Here is a 26,778-nt window from a genome sequence, read left to right on the forward strand (position 1 = left end):
TATTCACAAACACGTTCAGTTTAGATTTAAACATTTCTCCCAGGAAACTGTCAAAGAAGATAATATTATTCTGTCCATTTAGTATAAATGCATAATAGCTTCAAAGTGGTAGGTCAGAAGTGAAAGAGGATGATCAATGCTTAATCATTACAAACTTAAGTCATTGCCCTTTAAACTTCCAGTCACGCAGACCAAGTAAAGCAGACTCCTACAGTTTTGGACCTGTTGCTTTCTCTTTATTCATGTTTATCCTAACTGTACGGTATTTTATGTGGAATTATTGAAATGAAAGCTTATTGTGACATTTCACATGCATATTTTCCTGGAGACAAAATGAATTATAGAACAAAATGAACATGAAAAAACCCAAATGAAAGGTGATAACAGCAACAATAAACTGTCTTCTTAGGGACCTTTAGAAGTCTGAACATCATCTGAGAACAGTAATTATTCTCAATGTGTCTTCAAACTTCCAAATTTCTTTGTTCTTCTGAAAGGAACTTATTTAACATTATTTTTGTTGTTCAGTTGTTCAGTCCTGTTCAACTTTGCAACGCCATGCACTGCAGCTCGCCAGGCTTCCCTGTCCTTCACCATCTCCAGGAGCTTGCTCAAAGTCATGTCCACTGAATCAGTTTTGCCACCCAATCATCTCATCTTCTGTTTTCCCTTCTCCTCCTGCATTCAATCTTTCCCAGCATCAGGGTCTTTTCTAATGAGTTGGCTCTTTGCATCAGGTGGCCAAAGAATTGGAACTTCAGTTTCTGCATCAGTCCTTCCAATGAATATTCAGGACTGATTTCCTTTAGGATAGACTGGTTTGATCTCCTTGCAGTCCAAGGGACTCTCAGGAGTCCTGTCCAACACCACAGTTCAAAAGCATCAATCTTTCAGCTTTCTTTACAGTCCAACTCTCACATACATACATGACTACTGGAAAAGCCATAGCTTTGACTGCTGCCGCTGCTGCTAAGTCACTTCAGTCGTGTCCAACTCTTAGTGACCCCATGGACTGAAGCCTACCAGGCACCTCCGTCCATGGGATTCTCCAGGCAAGAGTACTGGAGTGAGTTGCCATTGCCTTCTCCATAGCTTTGACTAGATGGACCTTTGTTGGCAAAGTAATGTCTCTGCTTTTTAATATGCTGTCTAGGTTGGCCATAGGTTTTCTTCCAAGGACCAAGCATCTGTTAATTTCATGGCTTCAGTCACCATCTGCAGGGATTTTGGAGCCCCCCCCCCAAAATTAAGTCTCTCACTGTTTCCATTGTTTTCCCATCTATTTACCTTGAAGTGATGGGACCAGATGCCATGATCTTAGTTTTCTGAATGTTGAGCTTTAAGCCAACTTTTTCGCTCTCTTTTTTTACCTTCCTCAAGAGGCTTTTTAATTCTTCGATTTCTGCCATAAGGGTGGTGTCATCTGCATATCTGAGGTTATTGATAGTTTTCCTGGCAGTCTTGATTCCAGCTTGCGCTTCATCCAGCCTGGCATTTTGCATGATTTACTCTGCATATAAGTTAAATGAGCAGGGTGACAATATACAGCCTTGACATACTCCTTTCCCAATTTGGAACTAGTCTGTTGTTCCATGTCCAGTTCTAACTGTTGCTTCCTCACCTGCATATATGTTTTGCAGGAGGCAGGTCAGGTGGTCTGATATGCCCATCTCTTGAAGAATATTTCACAGTTTGTTGTGATCTACACAGTCAAAGGGTTTAGTGTAGTCAATGAAGCAGATGTTTTTCTTGAACTCTTTTGCTTTTTCTATGATCCAGCGGATATTGGCAATTTGATCTCTGATTCCTCTGCCTTTTCTAAATCCAGCTGGAACATCTGGAAGTTCTTGGTTCACATACTGTTGAAGCCTAACTTGGAGAATTTTGAGCATCATCTTGACAGTGTGTGAAATGAGTGCAATTTTGCAGTAGTTTGAAGATTCTTTGGCATTGCCCTTCTTTGGGATTGGAATGAAATGGACTTTTTCCAGTCCTGTGGCCACTGCTGAGTTTTCCAAATTTGCCAGCATATCCAGTGCAGCACTTTAACAGCATCATCTTTTAAGATTTGAAATAGCTCAGCTGGAATTCCATCTCCTCCACTAGTTTTGTTTGTAGTGATGCTTCCTGAGGCCCACTTGACTTCACCCTCCAGGATGTCTGGCTCTAGGTCAGTGATCACACCATCATGGTTAGATGGGTCTTTAAGATCTGTTTTGTAGAGTTCTTCAGTATATTCTTGACACTTCTTCTTAATAATCTTCTCATTAATGTCATTAATGAGATTTAATATTAATGAGTCTTACACTCTTCTAGAATTATTTTGTGTCAGTCTGAATGTCATCTTTCTCATTTTGAGATATAACATTTTAATGACATATATGCTCTAACCAATCTTAATGCTTCCTTCAGAAATGTTGCATTTGCAATTCTTTCCCTTAGAACAATCTTTCTGGATTTCCTGGCAGCTAATGTCTTACCATCATTTGAGACTTTATTGACTGCTAATACTTAATACAGGTTGCCCTCCTGTTTCCCTGATTTCAAAGTATCAAAAACTCTCAATACTTAAAAAAAAAACAAACTGGTGTGAATATTGGCCTTTCAAGTTTTTCATGCTTAAGCAAAATTCAGAAAATGGTGTTCTAATCTTAATATATTGCTCTGCTGTTTTCCCTACTGTAAAAATGAGCTGCTTCTTTTAGGAAAATAATAGGCTTGTGGTTGTATCTCAAAATGCTAATATAAATGGTTATTTTTCTTAAAAAGAACTATCTTCTATGATGACATGGGAAGTATACATCAAGCATTTCTGCTACATTCCAAAGTTCTATGTCCCAAGGAAAATCATTTGTATGAGCTGAACTAGCCTCTTTTTCATGGAATGCAATTTTTGTTTGAAAGAAGGAATGACACTGGAAGATCTATAAAACTTAGTGAAACAATGAATTACTTTTAAAAAATCTTACAGTAGTACAAGTGACATCCAGTGTGCAAAATAGGCTTACAGATTTATTGTTTCAGGTCCACTGAGAAAATAACCTTTAAGAAACTATCACTTGCATAGTTTTAGTTTTGTATCAAAGATAAACATCCGCAAGTAACAGGAAAGGTTATTAAAAATATTACTCCTATGTATGGTCCTTTTTATTTTTATAGATTTCAATTAAGATAACGGATTCAATGCAAAAGCAAACATAAAATCCAGTGAGACAGACAAGGAAAAGACTTGCAAAAATATAATAATGAAAAAAGTTCCACTGTTCCCACTATAGAGTTTATTTGTAGAAATGGTTATTTTTCATATAAAAATCATGGGTTATTAACATTATTCTAAATAAATTAGTTAAAAAATTTTAAGCTGTTATTACTCTGGCCATCTGATGTGAAGAGCTGACTCATTTGAAAAGACCTTGATGCTGGGAAAGATTGAGCGCAGAAGGAGAAGGGGACGACAGAAGATGAGAAGGTTGGATAGCGTCACGGACTCGATGGACATGGATTTGGGTGGACTCCGGGAGTTGGTGATGGAGAGGGAGGCCTGGTGTGCTGCAGTTCATGGGGTCGCAAAGAGTCGGACACGACTGAGGACTGAACTGAACTGAAACTGTTATTTCTACTACGGAAAATATCGACAGAAGTAACCACATAAACAAAATTATCCTTGGGGTCCTTACTAATTTGTAGGACTGTATAAATATCCTGACCAAAATGTTCTGAAACTATCTGACTCCACAGTCGCTGGGCCAGGACTCAGGGATAGTGTGACTGCAGAATTCTCGGTGCAGGAGAGGAGGGATCAGGGCAAAGTCCCAGGTACCGGAGGTGGTTCTCAGCATCTCAGCGTCTCAGAGTCAAGGGCCTTGTTTGCGGCGGGGGCTGTCTGTGTTAGGATCCCTAGTCTCCTCGAGTTAAACTTTCTCTTCGCAAACTGTGTTGTGCCTTTCTTCCCGGACACTCGTGTCGCGGCCCTAGTTCTCACTCCCACTGGGTGTCTGGTTTCTGGAAGCCAATCAGCGGCCCCGCGGTTCCAGGTTATAAAGTCTCCACCTCGCCTCCGCCGGGACTCCGTTTCTCCCCAGGCCGTGAGGATATTGGTCATGGGACCGTGAACACTCCTTCTGCTCCTCTCAGGGGTCCTGGCCCTGACTAAGACCTGGGCAGGTGAGTGCGGGGTCGGGAGGGAACGGCCTCTGCGGGAAGGGGCGAGGGGACCGCCCGGGGAATGGGGTGGAGAGGGGTGGGCAGGACCCCCAGAGAAGGAGCCACCCCGCCGCCCTCGCTAGACCCGTCCTGTCCCACCTGGTCCCGTTCTGTCCTTCCCCTGCTCCCCTCCCCCTTTTCTCTCCCCCAAGAAGTCCCGGTCCTTCTCCGACCTTGTCGGTCTCACGTGCCCCTAGCCCCCTCCCCACTCCCGGCCCCAGCACCTCTGACCCGGGACCCGCGCCAGAAGGAAAGTCCGGCCGAGTCTCACCCCTCCCCGCCTCCAGGCTCCCACTCCCTGAGATATTTCTACACCTGCGTGTCCCGGCCCGGCCTCTGGGAGCCGCGTCTCTTGGCCGTCGGCTACGTGGACGACACGCAGTTCGCGCGGTTCGACAGCGACGCCCCGAATCCGAGAATGGAGCCGCGGACGCCGTGGATGGAGCAGGAGGGGCCGGAATATTGGGAAGAGGTGACACGAGAGGCCAAGGAAGCTCAACAGAGGTTCCGTTCACTGTTGAACATCCTGCCCGGCTACTACAACCAGAGCGAGGCCGGTGAGCGACGCGGGCCCGGGTCCAGGTCACGACCCCCATTCCCCGGGGCCGGCCGGGATCGCCCCTAGTCTCCGGGTCCGCGGGTCTGCCCGACAGAGCGGGACCCTCCCGCCCCGCCTCAGGAGGAGCCGGGGGCGGAGATGAGGGCGGGGATTGACCCGGTTTCATTTTCAGTTTGGGTTTAATCACCGCTAATGGTCGGGGCGGTCAGGGTCTCGCACCTATCAGTGGATGTTTGGCTGCGACGTGGGGTCGGACGGGCGCCTCCTCCGCGGGTTCTGGCAGACCGCCTACGACGGTGGGGATTGCATCGCCCTGAACGAAGACCTGCGCTCGTGGACCTTGGGGGACAGAGTGGCTCCTATCATCAAGAGCAAGTGGGAAAGCTCCTGTGAGATAGAGCCCAAACGGAACGACGTGGAGGGCAAGTGCGTGCAGTGGCTCCGCAGACACCTGGAGACCGGGAAGGACACGCTGCTGCGCGCAGGTACGCGGGGCACCGGGCCTCTCTGATCTCCTCTCAGCTGGAGCCGGCTTTCCACGAGGAGAGGAAAACGGGGTCCTTCTGCTTACACTGCCCAAACACTGTCTGGTACAGAATATGAAAACCTGGGGGGATTCCCCCCTTCTCCAGACAAGAAGTTTGGGCGGTGTAAGCAGAAAGTGAAAGTGGTGGCTTAGACGGTTAACCGTCTGCCTACAATGCGGGAGACCCGGATTCAATCCCTGGGTCTGGAAGATCCCCTGGAGAAGGAAATGGCAACCCACTCCAGGACTCTTGCCTGGAAAAATGGACGGAGTAGCCTGGTAGGCTACAGTTCATGGGGTCGCAAAGAGTCGGACACGACTGAGCGACTTCACTTTCACTTTCTGCTTACACCGCCCAAACTTCTTGTCTAGAGAGGGGGGAATGCCCCAGGTTTTCATATTCTGTACAAGACAGTGAAACACCAGTGGCCCCACTTCTCTGAAGGACAGTTAAAGCATTCAGTGTTTTGGAAGAAGAAGCAGAAAAGCATCCCTGAAATAACTGGTCAGCGGTGCCCTTTGACCCTGACTGCCATCTTGTGAACCATGCCTTTCTCTCTCAAGGCCTGTTCTCACCCTGAGAACATCATAGGAGACCAGACTCCAGCTTTTCTGAGACATTCAACCTCCACCCAAATCAAGACCATTACTCTGTATTTTCCCCTTACATGGAGTCTCCTACCTTGGCACTCACCCTGACTCCAGAACTTTCCAAGGACTCAGAGTTTTTCCCAGACCCTGGGGTCCAGGCTGGTGTCTGGTGATTGTGCTGCATCTTTTCAAACCCATTATCTCGTCCAGTCTCAGCATGGTTCTGCTTCAGTGGCCCATGGAATGTGAATTTTCTGATTCTTCCACTTCAGACCCTCCAAAGACACACCTGACCCATCACCGCATCTCTGACCGTGAGGTCACCCTGAGGTGCTGGGCCCTGGGCTTCTACCCTAAGGAGATCACACTGACCTGGCAGCGTGATGGGGAGGACCAGACTCAGGACATGGAGCTTGTGGAGACCAGGCCTTCAGGGGATGGAAGCTTCCAGAAGTGGGCAGCCCTGGTGGTGCCTTCTGGAGAGGAGCAGAGATACATGTGCCGTGTGCAGCACGAGGGGCTACAGGAGCCCCTCACCCTGAGATGGGGTAAGGAGGGGGTAGGAATGGAGCTTCTCCTCAGATAAAGCAGGAGCCCTTCTGGACACAATCAGCAAGGTCAGGACTGAAGCCTGAAGTCTGGCCCCTTCCCTTTCTTCCACAGAACCGCCTCAGCCCTCCTTCTTCATCATGGGCATCATTGTTGGCCTGGTTCTCCTCATTGTCACTGGAGCTGTGGTGACTGGAGCTGTGATTTGGAGGAAGAAGCACTCAGGTAGAGAAAGGAGGGAGGGGTCTGAGTTTTCTTGTCTCACTGGGCAGATTTCTGGCCCAGGTGGAAGTTTGACTGCCTTGTTACTGGAAAGTACCCTCCATACACTTGTGGAATCTGAGCTGATGCTAAGACTGACCCTTTTGTAAAGTACATGTGAAAATGAAAGACAAATTTTTCATCTTCATAATTCCAGCTGGGGGCCTGTTTCTCAGCATTTGAAGGTCAGAAGGGAATGTCCCTGCTGAGGACAGACCTCCAGGAGGGCAGGTGGTCCAGTCCCCCCACTTCTCCTTCCTTCATGTTCCTGAGCCTGTCCTGGATTTTTGGTCACAGTTCTGAAAAGTTCTTTGTCGTCCAGGGCTAGGGAGTATCCTCTAGGGCCTTATGACTCAGTCTGCTCCATGGTCTCTCATGTGATATTTTCTTCTCACAGGTGAAAAAGGACGGACCTACACCCCGGCTGCAAGTAAGTACAGAGGGGGTGTGATTCCTGAGACCCTTGTGAGGGTGCAGACAGGAGGCCATGGGGACTCACCCTCCTCAAAGTGCTTTCTCTAGTTTCTCTCCTGTGGGTTCTGACCACATCCTGGTTTTGTTCTTCTCCAGGCAGTGACAGTGCCCAGGGTTCTGATGTGTCTCTCACGGTTCCTAAAGGTGAGACCCTGGAGGGTCTAGATTGGGAGAGGAATTGGAGCAGAGGGGACACACTGGGTGGTGGGGATCTTTGAGTGGGACATGTGAGCTTGTGGGGGGCTGTGGAGAATGTCAGCCGTTACATGACTGACCTGAACTGGTTCCTGATTCTTTTCTCTCACAGTGTGAGACAGCTGCCTTGTGGGGACTGAGTGATGCTCAGTCCCACTTTGTGACATCAGATCCCCGGACCCCTCTTTCTGAAGCTGCATCTGAATGTGTCTGTGCTCCGATTAGCATAACAAGAAGAGGTGGGGAGACTGCCGACCTCTTCCAATGCAAACTCCTGAATTTATAAAGCAGTGCCTAGTAGTCACAGCAGATTGGAATACATGATCTGTCAGCCTCAGATCTTTTCTGAAGAGAAAATATCTTTATGTGTAGAGTGCAGACTGGTCGGTGTGGGAGGGAGGGGTGATCAGCTCTTGTGGGGAAACAGGCAGCATTGATGTCAGAGGGAATGCATGTTGTGCTGTAGCTGCCATGAGAGAACAAGTGGCCTGAGTTCACACTAATACAGATAGAATACAGAGGCGTGTACACTGATTATTCCTTCATCTGATATTTGTTGTGTGTCAGATGATGGTCTATTTTTGCATCTGTGAAACCTCAGTGAACTAAAAACAGACACACTTTGTTGGCCCCGTGCCCTATGTTGTTGAGTGGGGGCAGAATGAGCCTAATAAGTGAGGAAAGTGTCTGCCTAAGGATTGGCAAGTTCTTTGATGAGGGTGATGTAGAGTATGTGTGTGGGTACAAGGAATGTGGCTGTTTTACTAGGGTGGTCAGTGTAGGCCTCGTTGAAGAGATGATATTTGAGTAAAGATGTGAAGGACATGAAAGAATGTCCACAAGGATGTCTGGGGGAAGTTCTCTCCAGGCAGAGGAGCCTCCAGTGCAAATGCAGGAGGGCAGGAGAGTGTCTGTGATCGAGGAAGAGCCAGGAGGCAGGTGTGTGTGGAGGAACGAGGAATTGAGATGAGATCCAGTGTCTGGCCAGATCATGTGGGCCTCCAGCATATTGGAAGGTGTCTGATGTCTGTGAAAGATGTGGACTCATAAGATGGTTTGAATAGAGGATGACCTGGTGTGACTGCTGGCTAGGAGCATCAGTCTAACTGCTGTGCAGAATCAGGAGGTGAAGGGAGAGCGATGCAGTAGAGGAGCCTGTAGGATTAGTGCGGGGTCCAGGTGGGGATGCTGGTGCTCCCTGGACCCTCATTAAATCTAGACAGTCGGGAGTAGAGCCTGAGAATCTGCATTTGTGATATGGTTGCTGCTGATGCTGCTGGTCTTCAGATCACACTTTTAGTAGCAAGAACGTATGTAGACCAGGATTCCCACATGCTGTGTATCAGCCTCACACACAGAGGTTGCTAAATAAGCAATCCCTTGGTCTTGTCCTAATACTCTGAGAAGGTGGTTCTGGGGAGAGGCTGAGTATTTCGTAAAAGCCCCACAAGCAATTCTGATCATCAGCCAATTTGAGAACCCCTGAGGTATATGAGAGCGAGTGGCCAGAGAGGGGTCTTAAATGCACATTAAAAGCGCTTTTTTTCTTCAGAAAGAAAAGAGAATTTATATTGATAATTTATATTGTCAATTATGAGGTGTGATGTTGAGAAATAATGTTGTTCTTATTCCACCTGAAGACTTAGGCAGTGGTTCACAGTTCAGTGTAATGAAATCCTTGCTCTCTGAATCTATTCTCCAGGTTGAGTTCTCCTCACTCATTCTTGAAGCTAACAATGGGATCCAAATTAAGTTAGACATACAGTACTATATATATATGGCTCCATGGGAACAGGATCCAGTGTCCACTCCAGGCCAGGTCCCACAAAGGAACGTTTGTCCCCACTGGGGCACAGTGTCACTGCTCACACAGTGAGCCCCTCGTGCTGGACGTGGACCCCGCGCTGAGGACGGCTATCACTGAGGCTCCTGACAGCTGGGTGTGGTGTGACTCCCACTCTTGACACCCTTGTCAGATGCATCCTGCATAGTTTCAGCTTCTCTCCGTCACAACGGCCTGAGTAGAGTCTGACATGTGGTCACCTGAGTGCTGGGACCTCAGCTTCATGCTGTGTGCTCTGGCAAGAATATTTGGGAAAGTGGGTTTTCTTCTTTAATGGAGGAAGGTGGTCTCTACCTCCTACCAAGACTCTTTCAGTGTGGAATTCTCCTAATCTGGAAACGTTTCTAATCAGGTGAGATGGAGAGAGGGATGGACAAGAATGTCAAATTTCAATTGTTAGAGCAAAGATCTGGAACTGGAACTTGATCTGGTACAATGCAGGCACTCGGGTTTGACTGAAAGAACAAGTGACTAATAATGACATCCAGGGTAGAGATCTGCTTGCTTACTTGTTTGTTTTGTTTTGTTTCCATTGGAGTGTAATTGATTTACAATGCTGTGTCACTTTCTGCTGGACAGTACAGTGAATCACCTATAAATACACTCAGTCTTTCTTAGATTCTTTCCCCATAACGCCATTAGAGAGTGCTGGGTAGAGTTCCCTGTGCTATGCAGTATCCACAGCACTTTAAAGTGCTGCCCAGATGGTGGTGAAGGGAGATCCTAGGAGGATGGCTCTGTTCCAGATGCAGAAGAATCCAGACCAGGTGGGAGCATGTCAGAAGGGTCCAGGACGACATTTCCAAAAAAGGAAAAACTGATGGAATATCCAAAGTATCCATACTTCTTGAAAGAGTCATGCAAACAAGAGCAGTCATTAGAGCTGAATTCATGAGAGCTTCATAGAACATAATCAGCAAACACAAAGCCTCATCAAGAGGCTCTTTAGTTCTTCTTCATTTCTGCCATTAAAGTGGGATCATCTCCTTATCTGAGGTTGTTGATATTTATTTCTCCTGGCAGTTTTGATTCCAACTTGTGATTCATCCAGCCTGATGTTTTGCCTGATGTATTCTGCATATAGTTAAATAAGCAGGGTGACAATGTACAGCCTTATTATACTCCTTTCCCAATTTTAAACCAGTCCGTAGTTCCGTGTCTGGTTCTACCTGTTGCTTCTTGACCTGCAGACAGGTTTTCAGTAGACAAGTAAGATGGTCTGGTATTCCCATCACTTTAAGACTATTCCACAATTTGTTGTGATCCACACAGTCAAAGGCTTTAGCATAGTCAATGAAGCAGAAGTAGATCTTTTTGTGGAATTCCCTTGCTTTCTCTGTGATCCAACAAATGCTATCAATATGATCTCTGCTTCCTCTGCCTTCTCTAAACCCAGCTTGTACATCTGGAAGTTCTCAGTTCACATACTGCTGACACCTAGCTTGAAGAATTTTGAGCATAATTTTGCTAGCATATGAAATAAGTACAATTGTACAGTAGTTTAAATATTCTTTAGCATTGCCCTTCTTTGGGATTGGAATGAAAACTGACCTTTTCCAGTCCTTTGGATCGCTTCATTTCCTCATATGTAGAAAAGCATTAAGTGCTTTCATGGTGAGATCAGCTCCTTGTGACTAGCAGAAAACCTTTAGAAGACAAGTACTTGATTGCACTGAAGTCTCCCTTTACCAAAATCATACATACTCACCTTCCTTCCCTACCTCTTTGGAGCTGTTCTTCAGAGCTATCTGAGGTGCTGTCTCCCAGGCTGCAGTCCTCATTTTGCCCCAAATACAGCTTAACTCACAAGTCTTAAGTTGAGCATCTTTTCGGTTAACCAGTGTATTAGTCATGGAAAAGAAAAAGCTGAATGAATTAAGTATGATCAATATATAAATAAAGTGGGAAACTGAAGGAATGAGAAGAGTGAAAGAAAGCAATGACTATTAACTATTGCATCAGCCACTGTGTGATGCAACAGACAGTGGCTGTGACAGAAAAATCAAGCAGCAGTTCTAATAAGGCATCATGTTTAGAGATTTGGAAATAAAAGCCAAAAGAATCAGCTAAAAAATTATTCAAAGTGGTCACCTATGGTAGAGCAGAAATTGAGAAGAATCAGGATTATAACAAGAGTCTGTATCATGAGAAATCATGCACAGAAATTTGACTTATTAATGTACAGCCAGTGGTACCTTTGATGAAATAATCACACAAGAAAATGAATGAGGATGAAAGTTTATGCTTAATGAAAGCTGAGTACAACAAATGACACTTGAGAGTTTACTAAAATGCAAGAACACTCAAATAGAAACATGCATGCACAACTGCGTGAATGACATTAACCTTGAATAAAACTGTGAAAGAATATATCATCCCATTAGGATAAACAGATATGGAATGAGTTCTCTATTCTCATTACCTTACTGTACATCGTGTGCACCAGGCAGGGAGGGAACAGGCCCTGACTAGGAGAGCCCTTCATCACCCTCTTGCTTCAGTCAGGTCCTGCTGCAGAAAGTGAACCTGTCATCTGTTTGGGGTCTGTGGGAGATGCCCCTAAGAACACGCCGCCACAAATGTTTTACCTGGGTGGGGTTAAGGTGGTCCAGACCAAGGAGAGCACCGCTCACCTGTGTGCCCCCAGACCAGAAGTCAGGAACGACTGAGGGTTCGAGGGAGAAGTCTCACCTCTCATCTGCCCTGTGGAAATCAGCCTGAGCTCATGGAGGGAGATGCTGCCCAGCCCTCCACGTTCTGGGCTCCTTTACTCTCTCGGTTCAGGACACTCATCCCCAACAGTCATGGCTCCCTAGAAGCAGACTGACCCGTATTCTTCCTAATCAGAAGCCCCCAAGCCCTGTCCTGTCCCCTCCCCCGACATCGCCCTTCAGCTCTGCTTCATCACATGAGGGTGACAGCTGCTCAGGGGAGATTCCCCCCAGGGTCAGCCACTGAGCACTCGCCCCAGGTGTCCCACTGCATTATCCCCCAGCCCTTTATGCTGAACCTGTCAGACAATGGGAGCTGGGGGGAGAGAGTGGGGGGGGGGATTATTAGAGCCTCCTCAAGGCTGAGATAAAACTCTCCTTTTCCCCAGAATCTTACACACTCTCCCTTCCCAGCATGGGAAACAAAAGGTAATCCAGATGTGTATATTTAAAGAGCAATTAAAACTTTTAATATGAAGTTATACAGATGTTTCAGGCATGAAGTAATGCATATATGAGTGTGACAAGTGTGAAGGGAACCTTAGATTTCCAGAAATCTGCTAATAGTCATCTCAGGAGAAGCCACAATAAAGAAACTGGCAGATAAAGCTTATTGGTAATAATTTGCTGTCCATATGCTCTATTATAATATAAAAAGCAAAATTAATATTTGTTACGAGTGTGGTGCAGCTGTAACTATCTCAAATATATTATCAGTTTTAATCATCCCAACCATAACTGAAAAGAAACACTAGTTTTCTCATTTCATAGATGAAGAAATGGAGACCTCAGAAGGAATGTGTTCTACTGTAAATCAACTACCTTCAAAAATAATAATAATAAAACAAAAAATGCATCTATATGGAATCTAGAAAAATGGTACTGATGAACTATCTACAGAGCAGGAATAGAGACACAGACATGGAGAATGGACTTGTGAGGGAAGGAGAGGGTGGGATGAATTGAGAGTAGCATTGAAACATACACGTCACTGAGTGTAAAAAGCTACTGGGATAAACAGACATGGAATGAGTTCTCTATTCCCATTAGCTTACTGTGCATCGTGTGCACCAGCAGGGAGGGAACAGGACCTGACTAGGTACTCAGCCTGGTGCTCAGCGACCTAGAGGGGTGGGGTGGGGAGGGTGGGAGGGAAGTTGCAGAGGGAGGAGATACATGTAGACTTAGGGCTGATTCACAGTGCTGTGTGGCAGAAACTGATACATTATAATGCAAGTATTCTCCAGTTACAAATAAAATATAAAATATAAATAATTTTAAAATAATAAAATAAATAACACACATAAAAAGTGCTATTAAGACCAGAACTAGGAACTGAATTCAGGCCTCCTGGCTGCAAATTCTAAGCTTCCCCTGTTAGACTGAGGAGCTGAGTCTGACACGAGGACTGAAATTCTGGGTGTATGAGGCCATTGTGATCACTTGGCTCCATCTGGAATTGATCCAGGTCTTGTAGGCTAATAGGCTCTGGGGAAAAAGAAAAACCAATAAATAACTGACCAACTGGTTGCAGAATAATGCTTTTCATTCCCTCAGAGATTCTCCTTCAGTTGCTTCAAAGTCAGATTCTGCCTTCCTCTGAGGGAAGAACACACCTGTTCTTTTTTTTGCCTCCTTTCTCCCAGCTTTTGGTGAACTCCTCCCCTGACTCCATCAACACCATCACCTGTCCCTGCTGCCACCACCCTCTGCAACAGGGACAGAAGTCGCAGGACACAAGGACAAGATCCAGGAGTGAAAACCCAAGGCCTTTCCGCCTTGAACCCAGATCCATTCGCTAACGCAATGCAAGGCTCCCTCACAGACAGGACCCAGCTCCATGTTCCTCCAGCCCAGGAGTGGACACACACACACAGCTCCTTTCTCTCCTCAGTTCTTGGCCTCCTCACCTGCACAAGCACCTGCTCCACCGCCCGGTTCCACCTCAACCCTGATCTCCACCTCCTGCAGCTCCCCTCCCCCTCATCCCCAGCCCTGAGCCAGCAGCTCCGAACTGGAAAGCCCATCCGGAGGCCCAGGGGACAGCAGCCCCGTCTAGAAACACTTGGCTGCCCCTGACTCTCCCCCTGACTGGACCCTGGAGCATCCCTGTCCTCGCCCCAACACTCACTCACTTCCCAGGCTCCTAAGCTGCACTTGGCCTTTCCTGCTCCTTCCTGGGAATCCCAGCCCCACTCCAAGTACTGGGCTGGGCTGAGGCAGAGCAGGCCCTCCTGCCTTGCTCAGCCAGGGAGTCAACCAGGACCTGCCCTGACTACCTGCAGGGGATCTGCTTTTCAATGTGGATTGGGGTTCTTGAGAACTTCCCCAGAATGAGGCTGTACCTGGCCGCCTCTGCACCCTGGGACTGCCATCCCACCCTCCACCTCCCAGCGGGAGCACCCCATTTGAATTCCTGTTTCACTTAATATCCATGGAAATCCTATTAAGATTTGCCACCTGAAATCATAAACAGTTTTGTTGAACACTAACTTCAAAAGTGATTTTGAGAAATTAGCACATGATTTTCACAGTTTTCCCAGGAAATGTCCCAATTCATACAAGACAGCAACTTATGCCCCAGAGAAACCAGAGTTGATGTTCCCCAGAGAAGAGCAGGAGAAACTACAGATCTGCTGGGTCCCTGCTCTGGGTGCTACAGGGACAGAGTCTGCTGCTGTGAGAACTAACCACCCCTGTATGCCCAGGCCGAAGGCTGACTGATAAGGGAATTAGGTTTGGGGATGAGAAACCAAGACCCCAACAAGGCAACTGACACAGAAGAGGCGGCCTCGACAGGAGCCGAGTCTCTGCTACCTTTTTCCTGTTCCATGTTCTGCCTTTGCGCTTTGCCACACACAAAGCTCTGCTTCTCTTTTCCTCTCCCCTCAACCCACTCTATGATGGGGAAAGCAAAGTGATCATCCCTTCCTCCAAATCGGCAAGGCAGTGACCACCATGAGCAAGGGAACTGACTCAGGGGGGCAGGGTGAGGCCACGGAGCGCAGACCCAGTGCCCTGCACTAAAGAGCCCTTGGACTGTGTCCCAAGGGGCTAGGTAGGAAAAACCTGGAGATAGGATAAAATCAGTGACCCCAGTTGCCTGAGGATTGACTGGTCTCCTCTCCTCAAATGGTCAAGGGATATCTACTAGTCCCCCATATTGTGGGGAAAGAGAGCCCAGCTGGCATGGGGGCACTTGATGGGAACTTGCGAAAGGTGCAGGCTGGGAGTGATCTAGCAGACACTCAACTCAGAAGATGGTTCATGGAAGAGGAATTTGAGAGGCTGCAAGACATCTCTAAGTGGGGGCTGGCAAGGGCACATCACATGCAGGGCTCTGACCATCCACTGACCCCTAGTTTGAGCCTTATGATTCTTTCACTTGGATTCTGAATAATGACGGAAAACCCGGGGGGAAGAAATGCAGACAGGCACTTAGGTCACCACCTTTCCTCTGAATTCCTCTTCAGGTTTTTATACCCTCCTCACCAGGTACAGACACTTTACTAAAGATCCTGTCTAGTTCCTGGATCACCTCGACACTCCCAACCAGCACATAATCCAACACATGCTCCCCAGACAAGCCCTGGTGAGCCTCACAGAAGATAACGAGAGCTGAGAACAGAGCAGGGAGCTGAAATCCTCATCGCTGCCGAATCTCACGCAGAGCACCCCCTGCCCTGATTTCTCACCTGGCCTCCCTGTAGCTCACACTGTCTTCCTCTTCTCAATATAACAACAGACACAAAATCCGATGATAGCAACAACAGCAAGAGTAACAACAAGAGCATGAGCAGTGCTCACAGTCCACGCTGATCTCTGGTGCACCAGGGTCTTTCCTGAAAAGAAAAGGACCTTATTATATACAAGCCGGGCACCCCAGAGCCACAACCTGCTCTCCTCTCCCTGACCCTGGCCTCTGACCCTCCCAGGGTCACAACGCCCTCCAGGCTCACCCCAGTCTCACCCAAGGGTGCGAGGTGTGTACTGTGATTCCCGCTGTGTTCCACAAGGCACTTGACCCGCTGCTCCTCTCCTTGGGGAACTGTTATGGTTTCCCAGGTGTAGTAGGTCCCGTTCCCATCAGGCAGGATACCCCCAGACTCCAGGGTGTCCCGGCTCATGGGTTCCTCGTCCCGAAACCAGGCCACTGAGATATTCCGGGGAAAGAAGCCAAAAGCCCTGCATGTGAGGTGGACCATGCCCTCCGAGTCCTGGCTGCGGGTCACATTCACAGCTGGCGGCACTGTGGGGAGGAAGCACAGAGCCAGTGAGGCCCGCGGCCAAGCCCTGCTCCCTCGGAGGAGGACGGGGCGCACAGGGCTGCTCCTCCTCACTGTCACCTCTGGCTGAGCCCTCTTCCCCCCAGGCCTGCTCCAAGTCTGTTCTGCACCCTGCGGCCCAAGTCCTCTGGCGGGGAAGGGGAGGGGTGGGATGGGCCTCACTCTCTTGGATCCACTGTTGATGCTGGGGAAGGGGCTGTGAAGGGTGGGCTCCTGGGAACTAGAGGGAATTTTCTGGATCAGGCAGGCTGGAGCCAGGGGCCCATTCCCATCTAAGGGCCTCCTCTGCTGCCTGACACCCACCTCCCCTTGTACAGTTTCTGTCAGAGTATCCCCTGCTACCCTGGACGATTGTCATAGGGGCAGTTCATCACCCCCCCCCCCCAACCCACTCATCTTTCTGCAGTGAATTTAACAGAACAGGAAAGAAACCCCAGGACACCATGCCAACAGAGCACATATGCGCCCAGGGGACAGGGAGGGTCCATGGGCAAGTCGGAATGGGAGGCTTTAAGATCGGGGCATGCGAAGGGCCTGGCCCAGGGTCAGTACCTGTCCTCTCCATGAAGCCCGTCCAGGATTCCAGGTAGCCCCGCAGTCTTCCACAAAGTTCTCCCTGCACGTGGGCCTTGTAATCCTTGCTTAGAAAGCCGTCTGTGTCCCAGAACTTCTCCATGTCCATGGCCAAGGTCCGAGCCGAGGACTGGGGCAAGGTACATCCGTGGGGCTCCGGGTAACAGGAGAGGAGGAGCTCCCCATCAAAGTGGAGAAGCCGGAAGCCCCGGGGTTGGCTGTCTTCACGGATCTCACAGCCCACGGTCTCCTGGAGGGAATGTAAGCCTGCCCCATCCCCACCCCCCGAGCAGTGACCTCTCTGGTCCCAAGGGCCTCTGTTCTCCCACCCAAGTGAGAAAGTCCAGATAGAGGGCTCCCCCCTGTTCCCCTCCATGTCTTCCCTGTGCTGCTGAACTCACAGACCCCAATTCCTCACCCCCACTCCCAAATTCAGAGGAAAGAGGCCCGTGTTCTGGGCTGCAGACCCTCCTGGAAAATGGCCCATAGGACTCTCGCCCCGTCTGCCCTCTCACCTCTTTTCTCCTCCTGCAGGGACAGGATTTCTGCTAGAAGTTTCCTGAGCTCCTTCCAGGCCTCGTTCAAGTCCTTGGACTCTGTCTCCCACATCTCTGCTCCCAGCCTTTCAGCCCACTGTCCCTGGGGCTCTGCCCTCCACTTCGTGTCATCAAAGTGCAGGAAGGCCTGACCATCCAGGTATCCCTCAGCAAAAAATCTGGCCTGCACAAAGCCATCCCAGGACAGCACCGTAGTGTTGTAAGAAAGCCTGTGGGATCCTGGGGAAGGAGGAACCGCAGATGAAGCTGCTTTCTGGAGACAAGTGCACATCAGATGTTTAACAGACAAGTTCTGTGTCCTGACCTGCTCCAGCTGCTGAGGATGCAGAACATGCATGTGTTCAAGGGACCAGAGTGAGGATTTCCATACAGGAAAAATGGGGAAGAGAAGGAGGGAGAGGGGAATGGAGGAGTGGAGGGAAAGGGTGGAGATGGACACACATGTAGGACAAGTGACAGGACAGGGAGGCGTCGGCTCCCTAAGGGTCCAGGCAGCAGGGCAAGGGGAGAGGCAGGAAGAGGGAGGGGGGAGGTGGAGTCAGAGGGAGGGAAGGGCAGTGTCAGACCCAGGACCAGAGGGATCCCTGGTCAGAGGGGGGTCAGGTGAGATGGAGAGCTGCCGCCCCTGGTGCAGGCTCATCATGGACAAGGTGGGCTCCAGGGAGGGTGAGGCAGGAGGGAGAGGGGCCTGAGGGGCTGGGCTGTGGCCCCAAGAGAGATGAAGGTGGCCAGTAACCTGGGGGAGGTGAAGGAGTGGGTCTGGGCCCAGAGTGCACAGAGGCCTGGTGAGACCCTGGGTGGGGGGTGTCCCCTGGGAGGAGTCAGTCCATGCGCACAAGGGTCATGAAGAATTAGGAGTAGGGTGGCCAGAGAAAATAGAACTTAAAGCCAAGGTGCACACTGGGAAGCACCTACGTGGTGGGAGGGGTTGGAGGGAGTGACGTCACACCTCCACGGAGGGTCAGGGTCAGGCATCCTGCAAGCAGGGGTGGGGGCCTGGGAGAAGACTGCCTGTAGGAAAGGCCTGTGACAAAGTGGCATAAACAAGGATCTTGGATACAAGACTGAGATAGTGAGAGCCCACTGGGGTCATGGAACCAAAGAGAGGGTGATGAAAGCTAAGGAGGTGGGCAGTGGACCAAGGGCAGTATTCCTACTGTGGGGGAAGGGAAGAGACTGCAGAGGAGATGAGGTGAAGGCCTGGGATGGAGGGGCAAGGGATGAGCATGGCTCAGGGGTGACCCCACCCTTGGGTTAAGGTAAAGACAGGGGGTGTCTTTACCCTGTAAAGGTAAAGAGGAGGGACGCCTTGGGTGAGGGAGAGTGAGGGTAAGGTGGAGATTATGGGCACCAGGGGCCTGTGATTGATGAGAACTTGGTGAGGGCCCAAGGCACTCGGACAAGGCTGGGAGCAGGGCAAGGTGCCATGGGGGGAGCTGCAGAGGGACCAGGGAAAGTGGAGGCACCTGTGGCCTGGAGAGTGGAGGAATCCAGAGGGTGAGGTTTAGGATGCAGGAGTCGGGGAGGGGCCGTGTTGGGTGAAAGGCCCCCCTTGGCAGAGGGCCAAGAGCAGGTGCCTGCTCTGGGTCAGAGGTAGGAGGATGGGTGTCAAGTGGGGGACAGGTCCTCCCCCAGGGGCTGGGCACTGTGCTCTAGGCCCAAGGATCATTATCAGAAGAGCTCCTCCCTGGTGATGAAAATAGGGCATCACCTATTTGGAGGGGAAAATCCATGGGTAAAAGTCAGCCCAGGAAAAGTAAGGTTAGTGAAAGCTGAGGGGCGGTAGAAGCCTTGAGGTGATCGATCCTCGCAGGAAAAGACCCATGAAGGGAGGGGAGGGACCTGTAGCGGGAAAAGGGATGAGTGTGGGGACGCCCTAGGAAGAGCTCAGAGAACGATGGGGGGGGGGGGGGGGGAGGGGGGGGTGGGGCGGGCAGCAGGGAGTGGGGAGGGCAAAGGGCAAATCCCGAGGGGGCTCGAGGGCCAGCAAGGGAGGAGGTAGGAAAAAATTCAGTTGTGGGACCACAGGCACAGCGGAAAATTAGAGTTCACGTTAGTGGGGGAGGGGGGAGTAACGGGGGTGGGGAGGGGAGACCACGGAAATCGCAGGAAGAATCCTTTGGTCCCAAAGCCCTCAGACCTAACCTTCGTCAGTGATTCAGGAGCCGCCACAGTGCCCATAGCAGTAGAAAGAGAGAGGATCGAGCTTGCCCCTTCCCAGAGGCCCAGGTCATTAGAAGATGGGCCCTAACTCTCGGGGCTGAGGACCCTTAACGCCACCTGCCTGGAAACTCCTTGTTTCAGGCGGCCAGAAAGAAGAGACGGCAGAGCTAAGAATAGGAGAGGGCAGCTTCCAGGGGCCGAAGAGGTCGCCCCACAGACGGCTAAGAAGTGATCGCCTGAGCCTGGGACCTGGAAGAAACTTGGGCGCCATCATGGAGCAACCGGGTGGGGCGGGGAGCGGCACGGAGCAGGATGGTCCAGGCTGCCTTGCCAATCAGGGGAATCTGAGGACTAAGACGTGATGAGGGAACCGCGGAGGGCAGGTGGGGCAGGGAGAGCAGAAGCTAGGAACTGGAAAGAGACTGAAAAGCGGGATGCAGCGCTCGCCACACGCCTGGTGAAGTTCCCGGCCGCTCCTTGACCTTACACCTTCCCCGCCCCCCACCTTCCTCCCACCACCCCCCCAACTCCTCTATTCGCCCAACCCCCGTCGCAATTGAGACTGTCCCCGCGACGCTCACCGAATCCCATCGAATACTAAACACACGGACCCCTGAAACCACCCCGGGCTCCGTCCGGACTGAGACCTCAATGAACGCCACTCACCGGCGACTGTACCCAGGAGCACAAAAAAGGCAGCGCCGGCTGGAAACGGCCAGACAAGAGAGAGCCCCATGGCCCAGATCATGTCTCCCTGCCAGAGGCTCCGGGACAGCATGAAATGTGGCGGACCCGAGAAACCGCGGCGGGGAACTGAGCTGGAAGTAGGGCTGACAAATCCATTCCTGCCCCTGGCCCCGCCCCGGCCCCGCCCCCGGTCCTGCCGCCGCTCCAATATAGCAGTTCCCTCCACTCCTCCTTGGCGAATCCCATGGAGGGAGGAGCCTGGTAGGGTACAGTCCACCCGGTCGCAAAGTGTCAGAGACGACTGAGCTACTTCACTTCACTTCACTTCCGCCGCTCAGTTGTACTCTTCCTCTCATTACTAACTATTCCACTAAGATCCTTATGCAATACTTTTGTTGTGGGCCCAAATGTCATGCCTCAGAAAGTTTTAACATTTCTTAGATTTCGCATCATTTTTGTTAATTACTTTGACCATCATAATTTACTTAGCAGGTCAGAGATTGGGTCCTGTCCCATCCCAGAGAGATTCTTTTTCACTGCTAAAGCTCACAAGTGAAAGTGGACCTCCCCCCGAGCAGTAGAGTGGATGGAGTCTGCCTCCCAATGCAGGGAACATGGGTTCCATCTTGCTCTGGGAAGACTCCACAGGCCCGGGAGCAGCTGAGCCCCTGTACCAACTGGGCTTCCCTGGTGGCTCAGACAGTAAAGCGTCTGCTGTAATGCAGGAGACCGTGGTTCGATCCCTGGGTCCGGAAGATCCCCTGGAGAAGGAAATGGCAACCCGCTCCAGTACTCTTGCCTGGAAAATTCCATGGATGGAGGGGCCTGGTAGGCTACAGTCCATGGGGTCACTAAGAGCCAGACACGACTGAGCAACTTCACTGGTTCACCACAACTACTGAACGGCCCCTCCCCGCTCTAGACCAGCTCCCGGCAACTAGAGAAGCCCCCCGTGCAGCAACAAAGACTCAGGGCAACCTAAAATAAATAAATAAATGAGTAGTGAAGGTATAGACAGGCAGATGGAAGCCAGCTCTCCTGACAGCTAGACAAGCCCTTTCCTCAGTCCTCTTTCCAAGACTTGCTGGGTGTGGCTGCTCCAGCAAGCTGGTTCACTTAGGTGAACCCTCTCTCTCCCCCAAAGACTTTTAATACTAACGTTAACATGCTGTTTGTTTCCCAACTCGGGATGATTATAATGAGAGATAATGCCAACTATTCTGCGTGGGAAGTAGGAGTCCAGATTGGGGGAGCTCCTCCCCCAGCACACATCGCAGCTAGTCCGGTATACCAAGTGCTTTTCCTCCACCCACCCGGCCTCCAGACTCCCCTGCTTTGCTCTATAAACTACTTTATCTCCATTCTTTCTTTTGTACCCCTGGACTCACCGGCACACGGGCCTCTTTCTCTCCGCAGACGTCTGGTACCACTACAGGGTCGGGAAAGGAAACAGAAAACGACCCGAGAGTTGGGACCTTACATAATCCAGGGCGGGGCTCGGCAAACCCTCAGAAGATCGCCCCTCCCCTCTAACTCTGGCTTAAAGGGAAGAAATGCTGTTCGTGGATTAAAAAAAAAAAAAAAGGCAAAATGAAGGAATTTCCAACCTGCCCAGGTTGGGAGAGGAGTGAGCTGCATTTAGGTTTCTGGCTCTCAAACTGCTCAACAATTAACATCTGCAGGCTTCAGGCTGTGAAAACGCAGATCTGCCCGGGTCCACGGAAATTCCCAGTTGTAGGTCCGAAGGGAGATACCGGAACCCGATTCATTTCAAGCACTCTCTGGGTCAATTCTGAATAGGTTTTTTCTGAGGCCCGGAGCCCACGGGGCCGCTCTTGAATTCTAGGATCCAAGTACATTCCCCACCGCCTCGCGTCGCCCGGGGAAGGAAAGAGTCCGCGGCGGAGCTGGCCTTCGAATCCGGTCCCGCCCATCGCAGAGGAAAGCAGAAACTGAGGATCCAGGAAAATATACACAGACCAAGGTTCTGTCAACGTTAGGGAGGAAACTAGACCCAGAGTGACTTTCTTCAAAGACCGGGATGACTCCCTGAAAGGATACAATAGCTGCAGAGCCGTGAGGTGCTTCAGCCTTTGCAAAACGCCAGAGTGAGCTCTGACTTGAGCTCTGGCTTGGACTTTGGTCCTTGACCGGCCCCGGATGAGCGAGGGGATAAACTGTGTAACTGAGAGTGGAAAAGGAAGGAGGGAAGGGGGAAAGGTTGAAGAAAAAAAAAGATAAGAGAAAGGGAGAAAAAAGCTACAGGGGAGATGAATTTTTAACTGTAATTTTATGATTTCTAACATCTTTATTCTTCATCTAGATCTGTCTTTTGTTCAAGTTTGCTGTAACTGTTTGTTTGCTCTCTGCATACGTAGACGCCTGTTTTTGTTACTGCCCAACCACTGGGGAGTAAATGGCCCAGTCTCTCCCTCCAGATGTGCAAGGCATAGCTCTCAGCAAAAAGACAAAGTGTCTTGTTTCTTTTGTTTACCTAACCAAAAGACTCATTCCAAAGAGATTTATATTTTAAAAATCAACTTTGAAAGTACATACTTTACATAAAACACCTATTTGAAACACAGAGCTGGTTGAGTTTTGACAATTTACATGCCCATGTCACCATGATGAAGATGTAGAACTATTGTTTAGTTGCTAAGTTGTGTGCAGCTCTTTGAGACCCCATGGACTGTAGCCTGCCAGGTTCCTCTGTTTATGAGATCTTCCAGACAAGAATACTGTAGTGGATTGCCATTTCCTTCTCCAGAGGATCTTACCAAACCATGGATCGAACCTGGGTCCCTTGCATTGGTGAGTGGGTTCTTCACCACTGAGCCACCAGACAAGCCCCAGAGTCACCTAGGGTGGATGTCAGATTCCCTCAAATAAATATCATTAAGAGAAAATCGTTGTGACACTTTAGTGAAGTCGCTCAGTCGTGTCCGACTCTTTGCGATCCCCTGGGCTGTAGTCTACCAGGCGTCTTGGTCCATGGAATTTTCCAGGCAAGAGTACTGGAGTGGGTTCCCATTTCCTTCTCCAGGGGATCTTCCCAACCCAGGGATCGATCCTGGGTTTCCCACATTGCAGGCAGATGCTTTACCATCTGAGCCACCAGGGAAGCCCCTGTGACACTTTAAGCCCACACAAATGCTCAAACAGAACCAACCCCAGAAAACCAAAATCCTAGTTCAGATGAGATCTCTGAAGCTGGCTGTAATTCTTTGTGGGATGTGTTAGGTAGAAAGGATAACCTATTTAGGGCTATAGCTTAGTAGCCCCTACATCCTGGGAGCATCAGAAAGGACCCTAGATCTTCAGTTGCCCACAATGAGGTCATTCCTGGGGCAAAAGTAGAATCTTCTTGAATTCCTGAGGATTTTACATTTACTCAGTGACACTGTGGATGTTGATTTCATCTTTGAACATTTTGGAATTAATTTGCTTTGACTCTAAATAAGGACCAGAAACAGGAAGCCAGGAACTGATCTTGAACCATCGCCCCACCCCATGACTCATGCAATAATCCTAAGAGTTTTTGAGCCAATGAAATCCACGGTTAGATATACAGTAAACTCTCCCTTTCAACATGTTTCAGATATCTCAGCTTGCCTGGTAATGTTCTAACTTGAACCCCAGACTTAACATTTAAAATTTATATTTTTCTTAATACTGATTTTTTTTTTTAATGTTTATTTAATTTTGGCTGTGCTGGGTCTTTATTGCTGCATGGGCTTTTCTCGAGTTGTGATGAGCGGGGGCTACTTTCTAGTTGCAGTTCACAAGCCTCTCATTGCTGTAGATTTTCTCACTGCAGAACACAGGTTCTCAGGCGCACAGGCTTTAATACTTGCCGGCACATGGGCTCAGTAGTTGAGGCTCCTAGGCTCCAGAGCACAGGCTCAATAGTTGTGGTGCATGGGCCTGTTTCCCTGCGGCATGTGGGATCTTCCCAGATCTGGGATCAAACCTGTGCCTCCTGCATTGGAAGGCTGATTCCTTACCACTGAGCCACCAGGGAAGCCCTGATTTTTAAATAATTCCTGTATTGTACAATGAGTTTGTTGCAGTAAGCTGTTGCAGCCTGGCAAAGCAGAGACCAGAACCTGCCCCATGATCAAGGATACAGCAAACTGGGCCTCGTGATTGTCCTAGTAAGCATGCCTATGGTGGGACATGCTCTCTGCTCCCCTTCACTGCCTACCCCTGCATCTGTCCCCATGGAAACAGAACAAGATGTGCCTGGTCAACTGCAGAGCCTTAACTTGACTCGTTATGGTGCGCTAATCAAACTCCCCAGTATAGCTATTCCCTAATGATCTGATGTGACTTCTGCCAATAAAAGTGCAGGCTGAAAGAAGCCATTTTGTCTTCCTGCCGTGGAGAGCAGGAGGGTTCCCTGACTTCCCGGTTGCCAGATTATATGTGTCTGTCTTTTCATTATGCACTTGCCCCCATTTCAGGTCTTTCTCACCCACTGTGCTGGACAGGGCAGTAAGCCATCTGAAATTACCTATAAAATGAAGTGAACAGATGTGTAGATCATTGGCTTTCTGCTAACATTGTCTCTAAAATGTATCAACACTGAAATCTGGTTACTTCTGACATCTCTACTGCTTCCATCCTAGAACCATCCTCTCCTCAGTAGTAACAGGCTAGCCTTCCAGGTGGGCTCCCTGCCCTGCAGTCTATTACCCACATAACAGGACAAGATCCTTTTCTTTTCTTCTTTAATGAATGGCATCTTCCTTTTCATTTACTTATTTGGCCACACCGGGTCTTCTTTACCACTTGTGGGATCTTGCCCAGCAGGAGGGCTTCTCTGTAGCTGTGGCTGCAAGCTCAGTAGTTGCAGCCTGTGGGCTCAGTTGCTCCCAGCCATGTGGGATCTTAGTTTCCTGACCAGGGAGTTTCCTGTATTGGAAGGCAGATTTTTAACTACTGGACTGCCAGGGAATGATCTTTTAATAAAAGACGACATGATCTTTTAAGCTGTGAATTAGAGCATGTCCTCGCCACCACACTCCGAAGAACACTGAAGTGTCTACCCTTAGAATGAACTCCCAGCCCCTCATCACTGCCGACAAGCCCCTCATGACAGGGCCCCTCTGGCCACCCTAGCCTCAGTCCACCACTCTCAGCCCAGCTCCTTTGTCTACACACACAGGCCTCTAACACTGCTCAGTCCTGCCCAGGGTTCCTGGCCCTGCTGGGACTCCCCAAATGTACCCCTTCTCCAGAAACTCATCTGGTTGGTTCCCCCTTCCATTCAGGTCTCTGGTCCAGTGGCCCAAGGTCCAGGCCTCCGAAACGCGGTGTCTAACAGACCCTGAATTATTGCCCCTGCTATTGCCACTGCCAATCTTCTAGCCCAGCCTTAATTTTCTCCAGAGCAGTTATCAGTGATATCAGAATATTTGTTTTTGTCATCTGTATCATTGAAATATATATTCTTTAAAATAAGAACCTTGGGGCTTCTGTGATAGTCCAGTAGATGAGAATCCATTTGCCAATGCAGAGGACATGGGTTTCATCCCTGGTCCGGGAAGATTGCTCAGGCAATGCGCAACTTAGCCGTGTACCACAAGCACTGAGCCCGAGTGCTGCAACTACTGAAGCCAGTGCACCGAGAGCCTGTGCTCACAACAAGAGAACTCCTACTTGCTGCTGCTAGAGAAAGTCTGCTCACAGCAGCAAAGACCCAGTTCAGTTCAGTTCAGTTGCTAAGTCGAGTCCACTCTTTGCGACCCCATGGACTGCAGCACACCCAGGCCTCCCTGTCCATCAGCAACTCCCGGAGTTTACTCAAACTCATGTCCACTGAGTCAGCCATCCAACCGTCTCATCCTCTGTCATCCCCTTCTCCTCCTGCCCTCAATCTTTCCCAGCATCGCAGTCTTTTCAGATGAGTCAGCTCTTCACATCAGGTGGCCAAAGTATTGGAGTTTCAGCTTCAACATCAATCCTTCCAATGAACACTCAGGACTGAACTCCTTTAGGATGGACTGGCTGGGTCTCCTTGCAGTCCAAGGGACTCTCAAGAGGCTTCTCCAACACCACAGTTCAAAAGCATCAATTCTTCGGTGCTCAGCTTTCTTTACAGTCCAACTCTCATATCCATACATGACTACTGGTAGAACCATAGCCTTGACTAGACGTACCTTTGTTGACAAAGTAATGTCTCTGCTTTTTAATATGCCGTCTAGGTTGGTCATAACTTTTCTTCCAAGGAATAAGCATCTTTTAATTTCATGGCTGTAGTCACCATCTGCAGAGATTTTGGAGCCCAGAAGAATGAAGTCAGCCACTGGTTCCACTGTTTCCCCATCTATTTGCCATGAAGTGATGGGCCGGATGCCATGACCTTAGTTTTCTGAATGTTGAGCTTTAAGCCAACTTTTTCACTCTCTTCTATCACTTTCATCAAGAGGCTCTTTTGTTCTTCTTCACTTTCTGCCATAATGGTGGTGTCATCTGCATATCTGAGGTTATTGATATTTCTCCTGGCAATCTTGATTCCAGCTTATGCTTCATCCAGCCCAGCGTTTCTCATGATGTACTCTGCATATAAGTTAAATAAGCAGGGTGACAATATACAGC

The 26,778-nt window shown here is 49.4% G+C and overlaps 2 protein-coding genes and 1 long non-coding RNA gene across 16 annotated transcripts in view; 1 reads left to right on the forward strand and 2 right to left on the reverse strand.

Moving 5' to 3' along the window:
• LOC122697304 (BOLA class I histocompatibility antigen, alpha chain BL3-7-like) overlaps nt 1–9,802 on the forward strand; it is a 210,274-nt gene extending 200,472 nt beyond the window's left edge. For 7 of the 10 annotated variants that reach the window (XM_043907963.1, XM_043907960.1, XM_043907962.1 and 4 more), the window contains one exon: nt 7,471–9,802. In XM_043907963.1, the coding sequence (XP_043763898.1) occupies nt 7,471–7,475 (5 nt within the window). In that variant the 3' untranslated portion in view covers nt 7,476–9,802. Of the gene's footprint in view, nt 1–4,029; nt 4,165–4,490; nt 4,761–4,971; nt 5,248–6,151; nt 6,428–6,542; nt 6,654–7,086; nt 7,120–7,259; nt 7,397–7,470 lie in introns of those variants that run through there. The other 3 variants (XM_043907986.1, XM_043907969.1, XM_043907958.1) reach the window with 3 other exon arrangements.
• Nucleotides 1–20,303, reverse strand: part of LOC122697302 (MHC class I polypeptide-related sequence B-like) — a 183,139-nt gene extending 162,836 nt beyond the window's left edge. For 3 of the 5 annotated variants that reach the window (XM_043907952.1, XM_043907950.1, XM_043907951.1), the window contains exons 1-5: nt 20,158–20,303; nt 17,287–17,547; nt 16,751–17,038; nt 15,883–16,161; nt 15,608–15,754 (exon numbers count right to left, since the gene is read on the reverse strand). In XM_043907952.1, coding sequence (XP_043763887.1) covers nt 15,624–15,754; nt 15,883–16,161; nt 16,751–17,038; nt 17,287–17,547; nt 20,158–20,269 — 1,071 coding nt within the window. In that variant the 5' untranslated portion in view covers nt 20,270–20,303 and the 3' untranslated portion in view covers nt 15,608–15,623. Of the gene's footprint in view, nt 1–12,522; nt 13,401–14,345; nt 14,373–15,607; nt 15,755–15,882; nt 16,162–16,750; nt 17,039–17,286; nt 17,548–20,157 lie in introns of those variants that run through there. The other 2 variants (XM_043907949.1, XM_043907953.1) reach the window with 2 other exon arrangements.
• Nucleotides 12,523–14,320, reverse strand: LOC122697316. Its single transcript, XR_006342039.1, has 2 exons — nt 14,070–14,320; nt 12,523–13,987 (listed from the first exon to the last, which is right to left on the reverse strand). It is a non-coding gene; the product is annotated as an uncharacterized LOC122697316 (long non-coding RNA).
• Nucleotides 20,304–26,778: the final 6,475 nt, after the last annotated feature.

This window comes from Cervus elaphus, chromosome 7, assembly GCF_910594005.1.
Source record: "Cervus elaphus chromosome 7, mCerEla1.1, whole genome shotgun sequence".
Lineage (NCBI taxonomy): Eukaryota > Metazoa > Chordata > Mammalia > Artiodactyla > Cervidae > Cervus > Cervus elaphus.